A 16,278-nucleotide genomic window follows, 5' to 3' on the forward strand; every position below is an offset into this window, starting at 1 on the left:
TAGGAACATGCATCACAGATGCGCTGATACGAGAGAAAGTGTGGTAAGATATGGGAGATATAGAGAGTGCATGTTAGGTTGTGATATCTCACCTCAAATATACCATATTTATCCTGATAAATTTAACACCACAGAAAGAGTGGTAAGATATGGGAGATATAGAGAGTGCATGTTAGGCTGTGATAGCTCACCTAAAATATACCATATTTATCCCGATAAACTAAACCAACACAGAAAGTGTGGTAAGATATGGGAGATATAGAGAGTGCATGTTAGGCTGTGATATCTCACCTAAAATATACCATATTTATCCTGATAAACTAAACACCACATAAAGTGTGGTAAGATATTGGAGATACAGAGAGTGCATGTTAGGCTGTGATATCTCACCTAAAATATACCATATTTATCCTGATAAACTAAACACCACAGAAAGTGTGGTAAGATATGGGAGATATAGAGAGTGCATGTTAGGCTGTGATATCTCACCTACAATATATTTATCCTAACAAATTTAGCAACACAGAGAAAAATTGGTTTAATTTATTAAGCTATTAACAGCTAAGGTCATGATGTGCCGGTGTGTGTTTTACTAAAGTGTGTTTTGTACGAGTGTATGTGTAATGTGCCCTGGAGGAGTTATGCTGGTGTATTTGCCTCCTTGTGATAGTGTAGTTCTAATGCTAAATTAAGAGTGCGACCTCACTGAAATGACATGCCACCCAGCATAGCATTTCACTCAGTCACATAGTTAGTTAGTAATACTGATAACAGGTAGGCCAAACCTTACTGCTATACCATTCAAACCTGAACGTCAAGAAAAGCGCAGCAGGTACCAATTTTAAGGACTTCAGTTTGTCTCGCTCAGGGGAGATAACTCATAACCTACTTCACTTCGGCAAATGTTCAACTCCAAAGCCAAAAGCGAAGTGAAATCTTCAATACAGCAAATAGCTTGATATGATGTCCTCATCTAACTAATCGCTTTTGTAATGATTCTTTGAAATTTCTCACCAAATATATCATCATACCCTTTAAAAGGTCAAAATTTCACTGGATAAGAGGTTGCTTTGCGGTGTAACAAGGTTTTGCTGTAGCTATATTTCACGGACTGAATGAACCTCATTTTTATTCAAGTGCTTTGACAACGTTAACAATGCCCCATTTTAGCACAAAGTTTAGCATATACATATGTAACATTACAAGAATGAGAAACATCACATATTGATCCTGACCTTGTAAAACAGTTCGCAGAAGACACATCTATGCATGAATTCTATGCTCAAACAACTTTCTTGTAGCTCATTGAAATCATGTGCCACAGTCAAAAACATTAAGTCTAGACATTTTTGAAAACATTATTTAAATTCCAGTGTTTAAAAAGTTGTTATAAGTCATTTAACAAAATTGTAATTCAAAATGCTCCTCACTAGAGCAAGAAAATGTGGTTTTAACACCGTCAGTTTGAGCATGGCAATGGTTCATGAATATGTTTGAGTACAAGTCCATTGTTTTTCACCAAGCTGTGATGGTCAATGAGATGTCCAGTCTATTGGTCAGATCTGTCTGTATTACCCTGTCTGTCGCTATGTAATTAACCTGTAGTTATTCTACTCATTTTTACACACATCATCAGGTGGGACACGATAATACCTTCAAGAACCACTGATTCTGTCAGGTAGGAAATGTTTATAGATAAAAACATTGAGATGATCTCTCTTCATTGCTGTCACAGCTATGATCTTTCTTCATCACTGAACAAAGTTCAGTTAAATAAAATAAAATAAGCATCTGACACGATCAATTGTCAATGTCACATTAGTGACTATTGATGGGAGAGATAGAATTGTACGATATACGTATTCACATCACCCAGTTACGCCAACAAGAGTCTGCTGATGTAATGGTGTTGTAAGTGATGCCAACGTTCACACAATCTACTACGTGGCAGATTAAGAAGAAGGCCTGGGCCCGTCCTTTCATAGAAAATTTGTCAATCATTGCAAGTAAGGGACACTTTTGTCGAGACAAGTTTCTTGAAAACTTAGGATCATCCTTCAGATGAAAGCTCCACTGTATATGAAAAACCTGAATGCAACACTTGCAACTCTGACCAAGTTAAAATCATCAACTTATTTATCTGAGAAATTAAAAGGTAAAATAGCCCTGTACAAATCAAAGTAACACCCAATCCCCACCCCACCACCCCTCTCCATCCCCAACCCCATCCCTCTCGTAATATGCCTTTGTTCCACAACCATTCCTTTAGACTTTCCACAGGAAAGTGTAACCTTAGCTCAGGAAGATTTCCTTAACCTGTGTCTTTTTCAATAATCCAATAATGAAAACTGAAATTTAGGAATATTCAATGAATCAAGTGATGTTGGTAAAACAAGGGCAATTTTCCTTAAATTAGGAAATGCTGATAAAACTCTAACAGGTCCATTCCCCCTGACACAATTTGTATCACCATCATAAAAGTTTAAAATGGCTATTGTAACAAGTATTTCTCTGATACTGCCGACACACTGCTGCATAAACTGTACATACAGGCCGATATACTTTAAGGTATGGGTCGGCTACAGCTACCCATACAATACAGACCCTATAGCCAGTAATTCATGCATGTTTCCCGCAAGATAATGATCTCAACTGTATATGACATATTTATCTAGCTGGAAAGATGTGTACGCGGAACTTCCCCCCACCGCAACCCCTACCTATATATTCTCCAGTGTAACGCCTTTGAAATATCCCTGTCCGCAGAAATAAAACCTTATACTTAGGTAATTGCAAATAAATTTGGAGAAAAAATTTAAATATCTGGCAAAAATTTGAACCCAGTGAAATCCTTCCCTCTGTTCCTCTTTAATCCAGCTGAATGGCATTTATATACTGTTAGCTGAAGCCAATTTTTAAGGGTATAAAAACGCATCCCCCTGCCTGAGCAGATGATTATGATAAAACTGTCATTTCACACACTTGTACAGGTCCTGATGTTAATCGGGGATAAAGCGCTGAGGAAATATATACTATGTCTTCCGTATGACATGTCTTGAACTTGTATCCGACTTTGGAATTTCGATATTCATGATACAGAATATCGCCTTGCTAGTCCTGTTGTGTTTTGACCCACAACATGTAAAGCCATAGCTTAATACTTCCACATTACTGACTAGTCAAAAAAGTGTCAAAACGAAGAAATGTCAGTAAGAAACTAAAGTTTTGTTGTAACAAGCTAACAGGCTAGTAGTTGTTAGACAATTTTTTGTATGAAATATGGTATATAACCCAACAAAACAGAATCAAGATAAATGAAACATTTATTTGAGTAAGTATTATAAATATGTTTTCAAGAAAATGAATGTTAACAAAAATATTTGAAATGTAAGTACAAAACTTTACTGATACATGATCCAATATTATTTCGTTGATATCACTCTGGTAATATAGGAGAAGCTGTTCAGAGTTTCTATTTGTTAATAAAGGGGCATAACTCTTTAAAAAGTGGAAGAAATGAAAACTTGAATTTGAATACAAGCCCACAACTATATGAGATACTGACCATAATTATGTACTAATTTCCATAGAAATCAGTCTGACCTTTTGGAATGGTTGTTTTGACAGGGGTTTTTTTCAAATAAAGGGGCATAACTCTTTAAAAAGTGGAAGAAATGAAAACTTGAATTTGAATACAAGCCCACAACTATATGAGATACTGACCATAATTATGTACTAATTTCCATAGAAATCAGTCTGACCTTTTGGAATGGTTGTTATGACAGGGTGTTTTTTTCAAATAAAGGGGCATAACTCTTTAAAAAGTGGAAGAAATGAAAACTTGAATTTGAATACAAGCCCACAACTATATGAGATACTGACCATGTGTTCTAAGTTTCACTAAAGTAATTTTGGTATTAAAGGAAAAATTAAAGAGATTTTTTTAACAAAGGGACATAACTCTCTTAAAAAGGAAGAAACAAAATTCAAAAAGCAGTATCTATATGATATATAATTATAATGTGTTAAAAGTTTCATCAAAATGGGTCAGGTACTTGAGAAACAGATAATCAAAACATTTTTGTCAACAGACAGAGACAGACATGATTTCAGCATCCCCCTCTACCAAATTCTTATAGGGTATAATATACATGAATCCTGAATTTCTTTTCCATCATTTTTCAGCAGTGTCAGGTTATGTTCATTATGCATAAGATAAAACCCATAATAGTCTGTCAACTGTCTATCTATATTTCCTACAAATTTCTCTCAGGTACTTCCTTCTATCCATCTTCTAAAATTGCTCAAACACTTTCCTGATCTCAGACCCACTTCAAAACCTTACATGCCATCTTTCTTCTATCTCCGTCTCAAACCTGTCCAAACACCTTTCAATCCACTTCCTGTCTCTCTCTCTCCTTATATCAACCCTACAAAGTCCAAACGTCTGATTCAATTAAAAAGTCGGATCAGTCTGACACTAACAATACCAGACAAAAATAATCTGAATCATTTACCATTTACTTTTACGTATCTATATCAAGTCGAAAAGTAAACTTTAATTCAGTATCAAAGCGATTCAAATTAGATCACTGGCCTTATCACAACAGTGACGATGCGTCTCGGACGGAGAACAGATATTTTAGGACTGGAAAATATGTGCTCAGCCCTCGCTGAACAGAAATCTGCCTCTCCAGCATTCGTGCACACTATCAATAACAGAGCGGCAACAGGTACGCTTAAAGTAGACAGGTATTTACTTTGGTGTGATAGCATGCAGGACGTTTTTTTTCGTTCTCGTGACAGAATTAGAAATTCCAGACTTCTCTATTAGTTCCACTTAATTCCTATTAGACCAGATTTAGACATATCTGGGAAACATCGTTTGTAAGGATACCATAAAGAACTGGAAAATTCTAACTTGCAATAAGAAACTTTGTTTCAGGATAAATGAAGAAATTTGCACTAAACAGGAGAAATTTGAACTGCCTTTTGCTAATTAAGTATTTTCCAAGTCATTATCAACAATTTCATTACAACCTGCATAGTCCTATACCCAGACATTTTCATATATCATAACCTGAGTTATCAGGACACCTGTCCATTACAGAATCTCCTGAACACTTTCCCAATGAGATTGCCTAGATACATAACCTGCAGTATCAGAACACCTGTCTACCAAGGACACTGGTGACAAATTTCCATATATACATCAATATAGAAGCTCTATAGTACTCTATAGCAGGCAGTTTTAAAACCTTTTATCACCAAACACCTTCTATATAATGAACCTGTTTATAAAGACATCGCTTATAAAAGAAAACTCTAAAATGACATTTGGCAGAACCCTTTCTAAATTAGAAAACTCCAAAAAGACACTTGGCAATGTATACAGTAACTTTCAGTTCAGTAAGCACTATTAAGGGTAGCATATGACATATTGACTGCATCATTTATTGTAAGGAAACATGTAAATAAAGGATATTTTCTTTATAGGTATTTCTAGATGATGTATCTGTATTATAAGAAACCTGTCTATAACGGACACCTCCAAAAGACATTCACAAGGATCATACTTTTATCCACCTCAGATTCCTCGACATCAACCGACCACTACCCACAGGACATAGGATCTCCTCGCCCAATAGTTGTATTGGTGTTCCAAAACCTACAAGGATTTTATCTTTAAAAGAATACTAACTACAAGAACATGTGCTTGTTAATAGATAATACCCAATGGCATACTTCTAGAAATTTCTGCAAGATTAATCTGAACTATGACCTATAAAATTAACCCCTTATAAAACGGTACCCATCTATCATGATTATTTCTTCAACAGGTGTTTCTAAAAGTTGAACCTGGATTGTAAAGGCACCTGTTTAAAATGAACAGTATCGAAAGAGACATTTCTAAAGGTATATACATGTGATTTAAAAGAGACAATTTTTACAATTCAAGTCACAGTGTTTTACAGAAAGGTGTTTTACTGTATATGAAATAATTAAATTCTGTAACACAGAAAATCTCAATAGGAATTGTAGCTAGATTCCTGCCGATTTGTTATCGACATATTAACATTAAGTGATTATTATGAAGCTTAATTAACCCCACGACTGACTTACCTTAATTTCTATCTCAGCAGGTAATTAAATTCCAGTAAGCATGTTAATCACAGGTTTATTAAGTGTGTAGTACCATATTTTGCCACTTTATGACAAAAGCTGTTAGGCCGAGCCATCAACCCGTCACCTCCACCATCATTAATGATCCATTAAACAGCCAACTCAGCAATCTCCATAACACCACGTACAGCTCTACAATTTTTCACAAAATTGTTTAAAAACAAAACCCTGGCGACAGGACTTTTACAAAATAAAATCCACGAATGAGGAAATATGAAGAATTTTAAAGGAAATAAATAGACTGAGGGATTTTTTTTTCTCTAGATATAAAGAAATCTGTTGATGCACCTGTGTTTCTGTTATACACTATCCATATAGCTTTCCGTAAATTACTACAGTTATTGTAAGGGGGGCCGTCTATCCCACAGGTGCTAGCTACCTACTGGGTTAATCTGCCTGTGCTACAATATATATACCAGGTTACGGCCCTGTGTGTATACACTACTGGTAGTGTCAGCAGAGTGCCAGGTAGGTAATACAAAACCAGCAAGTACATTAGTACCTAGATTTATACATCTATTGATGTAGGTGTCAACCTGTCTATAAAGGACAGATGCTAATGTCCAATTACCTCATACAACCTGTCTATAAAGGACAGTACCCAGTGTCCCATTACCTTAGATAACCTGTCTATAAAGGACAGTATCCAGTGTCCAATTACCTCAGACAACCTGTCTATAAAGGACAGTACGCAGTGTCCAATTACCTCAGACAACCTGTATATAAAGGACAGTACCCAATGTCCCATTACCTCAGATAACCTGTCTATAAAGGACAGTAATTAGAGTTCCATTACCTCAGATAACCTGTCTATAAAGGACAGTATCCAGTGTCCCATTACCTCAGACAACCTGTCTATAAAGGACAGTACCCAATGTCCCATTACCTCAGATAACCTGTCTATAAAGGACAGTACCCAATGTCCCATTACCTCAGACACCTGTCTAAAAAGGACAGTATCCTGTGTCCCATTACCTCAGACAACCTGTCTAAAAAGGACAGTACCCAGTGTGCCAATACATCAGACAATCTGTCTATAAAGGACAGTATCCAGTGTGCCATTACCTCAGATAATCTGTCTATGAAGGACAGTATCCAGTGTCCCATTACCTCAGACAACCTGTGTATAAAGGACAGTACCGTTTGTCTCATTACCTCAGACAACCTGTCTATAAAGGACAGTATCCAGTGTCCCATTACCTCAGACAATCTGTCCATAAAGGACAGTATCCAGTGTTCCATTACCTCAAACAACCTGTCTATTAAGGACAGTATCCAGTGTCCCATTACCTCAGACAACCTGTCTATAAAGGACAGTATCCAGAGTCACATTACCTCAGACAACTTGTCTATTAAGGACAGTATCCAGTTTCCAATTACCTCAGACAACCTGTCTATAAAAGGACAGTACCCAGTGTGCCAATACCTCAGACAACCTGTCTATAAAGGACAGTATGCAGAGTCCCATTACCTAAAACAACCTGTCTATAAAGGACAGTACCCAGTGTGCCAATACCTCAGACAACCTTCCTATAAAGGACAGTACCCAATGTCCAATTACCTCAGACAATCTGTCTATAAAGGACAGTACCGAATGTCCCATTACCTCAGATAACCTGTCTATAAAGGACAGTACCCAATGTCCCATTACCTCAGACACCTGTCTAAAAAGGACAGTATCCAGTGTCCCATTACCTCAGACAACCTGTCTATAAAGGACAGTACCCAGTGTGCCAATACATCAGACAATCTGTCTATAAAGGACAGTATCCAGTGTCCCATTACCTCAGGTGTCCCATTACCTCAGACAACCTGTCTATAAAGGAAAGTATCCAGTGTCCCATTACCTCAGACAACCCCCATTACCTCAGACAACCTGTCTAAAAAGGACAGTACCCAGTGTGCCAATACATCAGACAATCTGGCTATAAAGGACAGTATCCAGTGTCCCATTACCCCAGACAACCTGTCTATACAGGACAGTATCCAGAGTCCAATTACCTCAGATAACCTGTCTATACAGGACAGTATCCAGTGGGCCATTACCTCATACAACCTGTCTATAAAGGACAGTATCCAGTGTTCCATTAATAAAGGACAGTACCGTTTGTCTCATTACCTCAGACAACCTGTCTATAAAGGACTGTATCCGGTATCCCATTACCTCAGACAACCTGTTTATAAAGGACAGTATCCAGTATCCCATTACCTCAGACAACCTGTCGATACAGGACAGTATCCAGTGTCCCATTACCTCAGACACCCTGTCTATACAGGACAGTATCCAGAGTCTAATTCCCTCAGATAACCTGTCTATACAGGACAGTATCCAGTGGGCCATTACCTCATACAACCTGTCTATAAAGGACAGTATCCAGTGTTCCATTACCTCAAACAACCTGTCTATTAAGGACAGTATCCAGTGTCACATTACCTCAGACATAAAGTACAGTACCCAATGTCCCATTACCTCAGACACCTGTCTAAAAAGGACAGTATCCAGTGTCCCATTACCTCAGACAGCCTGTCTATACAGGACAGTATCCAGTGTCCCATTACCTCAGACAGCCTGTCTATACAGGACAGTATCCAGAGTCTAATTACCTCAGATAACCGGTCTATACAGGACAGTATCCAGTGTCCCATTACCTCAGACACCCTGTCTATACAGGACAGTATCCAGAGTCTAATTACCTCAGATAACCGGTCTATACAGGACAGTATCCAGTGTCCCATTACCTCAGACAGCCTGTCTATAAAGGACAGTACCCAGTGTGCCAATCCATCAGACAATCTGTCTATAACGGACAGTATCCAGTGCCCCATTACCTCAGACAACCTGTATATAAAGGACAGTATCCAGTGCCCCATTACCTCAGACAACCTGTCTATAAAGCAGTGTCCCATTCCCTTAGATAACCTGTCTATAAAGGACAGTATCCAGTGTCACATTACCTCAGACATAAAGTACAGTACCCAATGTCCCATTACCTCAGACACCTGTCTAAAAAGGGCAGTATCCAGTGTCCCATTACCTCAGACAACCTGTCTATAAAGGCCAGTATCCAGTATCCAATAACCTCAGACAACCTGTCTATAAAGGACAATATCCAGAGTCCAATTACCTCAGATAACCGGTCTATAAAGGACAGTATCCAGTGTCCCATTACCTCAGACAACCTGTCTATAAAGGACAATATCCAGAGTCCAATTACCTCAGATAACCGGTCTATAAAGGACAGTATCCAGTGTCCCATTAGCTCAGACAACCTGTCTATTAAGGACAGTATCCAGTGTCACATTACCTCAGGCAGCATGTCTATAAAGGACAGTATCCAGTTTCCCATTACCTCAGACAACCTGCCTATAAAGGACAGTATCCAGTGTCCCATTACCTCAGATAACCTGTCTATAAAGGACAGTATCCAGTGTCACATTACCTCAGACAACCTGTCTATAAAGGACAGTATCCAGTATCCCATTACCTCAGACAACCTGTCGATACAGGACAGTATCCAGTGTCCCATTACCTCAGATACCCTGTCTTTAAAGGACAGTATCCAGTGTCCCATTACCTCAGATACCCTGTCTATAAAGGACAGTATCCAGTGTCACATTACCTCAGACAACCTGTCTATAAAGGCCAGTATCCAGTATCCAATTACCTCAGACAACCTGTCTATAAAGGACAATATCCAGAGTCCAATTCCCTCAGATAACCGGTCTATAAAGGACAGTATCCAGTGCCCCATTACCTCAGACAACATGTCTATAAAGGACAGTATCCAGTGTCACATTACCTCAGACAACCTGTCTATTAAGGACAGTATCCAGTGTCACATTACCTCAGGCAGCATGTCTATAAAGGACAGTATCCAGTTTCCCATTACCTGAGACAACCTGCCTATAAAGGACAGTATCCAGTGTCCCATTACCTCAGACATCCTGTCTATAAAGGACAGTATCCAGTTTCCCATTACCTCAGACAACCTGTCTATAAAGGACAGTATCCAGTATCCAATTACCTCAGACAACCTGTCTATAAAGGACAATATCCAGAGTCCAATTACCTCAGATAACCGGTCTATAAAGGACAGTATCCAGTGCCCCATTACCTCAGACAACCTGTCTATAAAGGACAGTATCCAGTGTCACATTACCTCAGACAACCTGATCCAGTGTCCCAGTATCCAGTTTCCTCTGTCTATAAAGGACAGTATCCAGTGTCCCATTACCTCAGACAACCTGTCTATTAAGGACAGTATCCAGTGTCACATTACCTCAGACAGCATGTCTATAAAGGACAGTATCCAGTGTCCCATTACCTCAGACAACCTGTCTATAAAGGACAGTATCCAGTGTCCCATTACCTCAGATACCCTGTCTTTAAAGGACAGTATCCAGTGTCCCATTACCTCAGACCTGTCTATAAAGGACAGTACCCTGTATCCCACTACCTCAGACAACCTGTCTATTAAGGACAGTACCCAGTATCCCATTACCTCAGACAACCTGTCTATTAAGGACAGTATCCGGTATCCCATTACCTCAGACATCCTGTCTATAAAGGACAGTATCCAATGTCCCACTACCTCAGACAACCTGTCTATTAAGGACAGTATCCGGTATCCCATTACCTCAGACATCCTGTCTATAAAGGACAGTATCCAGTTTCCCATTACCTCAGACAACCTGTCTATAAAGGACAGTATCCAGTGTCCCATTACCTCAGACAACCTGTCTATTAAGGACAGTATCCGGTATCCCATTACCTCAGACATCCTGTCTATAAAGGACAGTATCCAGTTTCCCATTCCCTCAGACAACCTGTCTATAAAGGACAGTATCCAGTGTCCCATTACATAAGACAACCAGTCTATAAAGGACAGTATCCATTGTCCCATTACCTCAGACAACCTGTCTATTAAGGACAGTATCCAGCATAAAGGCCAGTATCCAGTATCCAATAACCTCAGACAACCTGTCTATAAAGGACAGAATCCATTGTCCCATTACCTCAGACAACCTGTCTATTAAGGACAGTATCCAGCGTCCAATACCTCAGAAAACCTGTGTATAAAGGAGAGTACTCTGCATCCCGTTACATCAGACAACCAGTCTATAAAGGACAGTATCCATTGTCCCATTACCTCAGACAACCTGTCTATAAAGGACAGTATCCAGTGTCCCATTACCTCAGACAATCTGTCTATAAAGGACAGTATCAAGTGTCCCATTACCTCAGACAACCTGTCTATAAAGGAGAGTACTCTGCATCCCATTACATCAGACATGTCCCATTACCTCAGACAACCTGTCTATAAAGGACAGTATCACAACCTGTCTATAAAGGAGAGTTCTCTGCATCCCATTACATCAGACAACCAGTCTATAAAGGACAGTATCCAGTGTCCCATTACCTCAGACAACCTGTCTATTAAGGAGAGTACTCTGCATCCCATTACATCAGACAACCTGTCTATAAAGGACAGTATCCTGCATCCCATTACCTCAGACAACCTGTCTATAAAGGACAGTATCCTGCATCTCATTACCTCAGACAACCTGTCTATAAAGGACAGTACTCTGCATCCCATTACCTCAGACAACCTGTCTATAAAGGACAGTACCCTGCATCCATTTACCTCAGACAACCTGTCTATAAAGGACAGTACCCTGCATCCCATTACATCAGACAACCTGTCTATAACAGGCATCCATGTTGTTCTTTTTTCCCCAGATCACTGTTTTGCTTATTTCATCTTTATTATTTCTCATAAAGTCCCACAAGGTATGTTTTATTTTCTATTTTTCAGAAATGAATTATTTAAGCTATAGTCATGCCGGAAATAACAGTTTCCAGTACATAACTTAGGTTTTGGTAGTGGTACGAGGCTCTTTAAATACAAACACACATTCCCTAATATTTTTTCTGTCTCATCATTTGAGTATAAAAGTTTTGAGCTCAGATCGCTATGGTCATCATCTTATCATCTACACAATCTAAATTCATTAAACCAGACATATTGATGATATAATCTAACTTACTGAATACTATAAAACAACGATAAAATGTCTACACACTCTCCCTGCCGACTGTCTGAAACAATAAAAACATTAACCTATTTCCTCTTTGGTTTGGGAAACGGTACACATTAATCTGTTACACACAGGTGTTGATATACATTGTATGCATGCAAGTAATTATTTAATTTTCTCCTTAAAAATCATACCACACAACTTTGATGTTGTTAATATATTTCCTAATTTTTAAAAACATATTTCATTCATTACAAGCACCTGGAACAGGTTTCCATTTTGCACGCAGAAAACGCAGAAAATTCACCGAGGAATCCAAATACATTACACTGGTACATTACCAACCGAAACATTTCACCACTCAGTAAAATACATTCTTCAACGAACCATTTACTTGCCACGACCTTTGTAAAAGTAACGAAACACCCAAATATATAATTGTTCAGGTTTTGAGTATAATGTTTTTAACTGTCGGACGCGAGTACTGGCAGCGGACTGGTGGTACATGCTTTGGTTATCTCTACAACAGAGATCTGAGGCAGAAGTCATGCATGCTTTTTAATGACACCTCAATTTGTCTACATTGAGCGGAAATTAATCATGAAGGTGGGTTTCTTGTTTCCCCCATATGATTCAGTGTCTGTAATCATGAGTTAATGACTCTTACTAAGATAGGGTGTAGCTTCCCTATTAAGTTTTCTGATAAACTAAAGGTCAAGGTCACCTGCTACCAATAGGAGACAAAAAGAATTCTAATTATGCAGTGATTGTAATTATGAGTTTATGACTCTTACTCAGATAGGGTGTAGCTTTCCTATTAAGTTGTCTGATTAACTAAAGGTCAAGGTCACTTCCCCCCCCCCCCCCCCCCCCCCCAAAAAAAGGGAGAAAAAACACCTAAATAATGCAGTGATTGTAAGTATAGGTTTAAGTCTACACTTAGATAGAGTTTTTGAAAGGCGTTAACTGAAGAAATATCTTTGAGTGTTTGACCTTATCACCGAGTAATAGTAATTATGGCTTTATGACTGCACTGAGATAAGGTGTAGCTTTCCTAATTAGTTGTCCGTTTAACTAAAGGTCAAGGTCACTGCTGTAAAAAAGAAGGGAATCAGTAAAACTGATGCCTTAAGCTCCCCGTAAATGTCATTAGGAATGGAATGAAGGTTATGTGTTACATTTGAACTGTTGACCTTTGAACTTAATGAGAATCTTACCTTGGATACACTGACCCCAAAATGATATGCAACACATCCTTGCCATTCTACATGTTTCTATTAAATTTCATAGAACTTTCTTTAATTCAATTCATGAAAATGAATTTGACCTTCAACCTCAATCTGGCTTTGACCTTGGGCATTCAGATCAAAAAGCTGTACGTGCACACCATCCTGTCATCCTGCATGTATCCCTATAAGTTCATGAAGCCATCTAGATCAGTGAGTTAAGATATCACCTGGACAATGTATTTGACCTGTGACCTCAAAGTGACCTTGACTTTGGGCATACAGACCCAAAAGTGGTAGGCGACACAAAGCCTTGCCATCCTTTATATATATCCCTAAACTTTCATTAAGTTACAGTATCTTCTGAAGTCAGAAGAAATGGCCTGGACAATATATTAGACCATTGACCTCATGAGACCTTGACCTTAGCATACAGGCCCATAAGTGGTCAGATGGACAGAGCACCAACTTTATGCTACCCAAATCAATTTTCAGGGAGCATAAAAACACCATGGAAAGCACTTATTCTCATCACAGGTTAAGACTACCCTTTCCCCTTAAAATTCAGTGATTTTAATCAAATGTTTATGACTTCATAGATTTCTAATTAGATGTCCAAGTTATCGAAAGACAAGGTCAGAAGCCAAGGTCACGCAAGGTCACTGCCCAAATAACACAGTGGGCTTCTGTCCATCATAACTTAAATATATAATAATATATATCATACATTTTATTGCTGATGTGGTTTTTGATTGGCTGATATTGGCTGTAACTTCCCACGAATTTCTCATAGGTCATAGGTCAAGGTCACTACTCTCTAAAGTGACTATCATAATCATCTCTTGGATACCTGCAATCTGATCCGTTCACACCTAACACAAGCTGCAGAACAAAAGCAGTTAAAATATCAACAATACTCTCTAAGTCTGTAACACTCATAAATGAAAGCATTATTTACTTGAAAATAAACACAAACAACATAAAATTGTTTCAAAAATATTTTCCCTACTTTAAGTTTGTATTTTGGTGTATGTGTTGTTAGGTGGGGTGGGAGGTATGTTGTGTGTTAATTGCATACCATATTTATACTTCAATAAGCCCAGGGTGCCAATGACATAATCTCCCACTCTAAATTGGAAGGTGGGCTTATTATAGGATAACAAAATAGCATTTATTGACATTGAATTAAACTGCAATATAAATGGGTAGGTTATTACCAGGCATGGGCTTATTGCAGGATAAAAACGGTAATTCTGAAAGAGTTGCCATAAACCTTAGCACATGGAAGACTGGAATGATCACAAAACATGTACCTTTAAAGGAAAGGCTAGATATTTAAGGTTAATTAAAGACGGATAAAAACAACCTTTTTTTTTGCACATTGCAGCTAAACCTAGATTTACTGACACTAAGTGGAAATGTTATTTTTGATCAGATAAGACAGTGTGTCTGTACGCTAGGGTCTTATACAGACAATCAAGACTAGTTTTTCATATAAGGAGTTTAAACTTCTAATTAATTTCGGATATAACTAAAGTGCAACTGGGACAAAGTACTACCAGTGACCCGTCGAGGTCAAGAGTTCAAATCCTGTCCTGGTCCATTTCATTTTAATACAAAACCACTGTTGCTGACTTTCATTTCAACTTAATGAAATGTTTCATAAAAGATCTGCAAGATATGTTTCCTATTTTCAAAGCTACGTACAGTTTCAGAAAAAGAAATTTCCAATACATAGTTACAATTTTTGACAGTGGTGCACAGACCTAAACTGAGTTACCTCCTATAAAAATAGCCTTTTGATTATACTGTATAGGGAAATATCCTCAAGTAGAAATTGTTTGTAAAATATACATATATACTCCTGCTTTGATGGAAATGGAGCTGAATGCAAATTCCGACAAATGTCAGTCAAGCAGAAAATATAGGTCACAGTGACCTACATCTGATATATTAGTGTATATAAGTGCTCTTTCCAATGCATCTACATATAATATTTAATCCGGATATTACACAGATTGATCATTACAATGTGGACATCAAGGCGGCCTCTTAACACAGGTGGTCACTTAATAGAGGTTCAAATCACAAACAAATTACTACAATTGGGACACTAAGGTGGTCTCTTAACACAGGTTGTCTATTAGTAGAGGTTTATTTCACAAAGAAATCACTACAACAGGTATATTTAACTGGTCTCTTAACATAGGTGGTCTCTTAGTAGAAGTTTAGTTCACAATTAAATCACTATAATAGGGACACCAATGTGGTCTCTTAACACAGGTGGTCTCTGAATGGAGGTTCAGTTTACAAAGGAAACCACTGTATTTGGAACATTAAGAACAGGTGATCTCTTAACACAGGTGGCCTCTTAACACAGGTGGTATCTTAACACAGGTGGCCTCTTAACACAGATGGTCACTTAACACAGCAGGTGGTCTCTAAACACAGGTGGCCTCTTAACACAGGTGGTTCCTTAACACACGTGGCCTCTTCACACAGATGGTCACTTAACACAGCAAGTGGTCTCTTAACACAGGTGGCCTCTTAACACATGTGGTCCCCTAACACAGGTGGCCTCTTAACACAGGTGGTCACTTGACACAGCAGGTGGTCTCTTAAAACAGGTGGTCTCTTTAACGCATGAGCAGCTTTGACTCTATAATGATAATTCTGAAACGTACAGTAATGCTGTTATGATGCCAAAAATTACTTTATTGGAGAGAAAGGGACAGCATTGCATTTGAATTTATTTAGTTTGAAATTCTAGTCAAGGAAATGATAAAGACGTTTTTTCCCAGATGTTATCTCCAGACTGTACATCCTTTTA

At 38.3% G+C, this 16,278-nt stretch overlaps 1 protein-coding gene across 1 annotated transcript; it reads left to right on the plus strand.

Moving 5' to 3' along the window:
- Window positions 1-7,102: 7,102 nt before the first annotated feature.
- On the plus strand, window positions 7,103-11,049 carry LOC110440325 (uncharacterized protein PB18E9.04c-like). Its single transcript, XM_021483317.1, has 5 exons — window positions 7,103-7,597; window positions 8,036-8,283; window positions 8,659-9,024; window positions 9,180-10,009; window positions 10,124-11,049. Exons 1-5 carry the CDS (start codon window positions 7,103-7,105, stop codon window positions 11,047-11,049), a joined length of 2,865 nt encoding a protein of 954 aa, XP_021338992.1.
- Window positions 11,050-16,278: the final 5,229 nt, after the last annotated feature.

The sequence above is a fragment of the Mizuhopecten yessoensis genome, unplaced genomic scaffold (genome assembly GCF_002113885.1).
Source record: "Mizuhopecten yessoensis strain PY_sf001 unplaced genomic scaffold, ASM211388v2 scaffold11179, whole genome shotgun sequence".
NCBI lineage: Eukaryota > Metazoa > Mollusca > Bivalvia > Pectinida > Pectinidae > Mizuhopecten > Mizuhopecten yessoensis.

Coding starts and splice junctions, on each gene's coding strand:
- LOC110440325 (XM_021483317.1), top strand. CDS start 7,103: ATGTCCCATTACCTCAGACACCTGTCTAAAAAGGACAGTATCCTGTGT. Junction 8,284..8,658: donor TGTTCCATTAATAAAGGACA/GTACCGTTTGTC, acceptor CCATTACCTCAG/ACACCTGTCTAAAAAGGACA. Junction 10,010..10,123: donor CAACCTGTCTATTAAGGACA/GTATCCAGTGTC, acceptor CCATTACCTCAG/ACATCCTGTCTATAAAGGAC.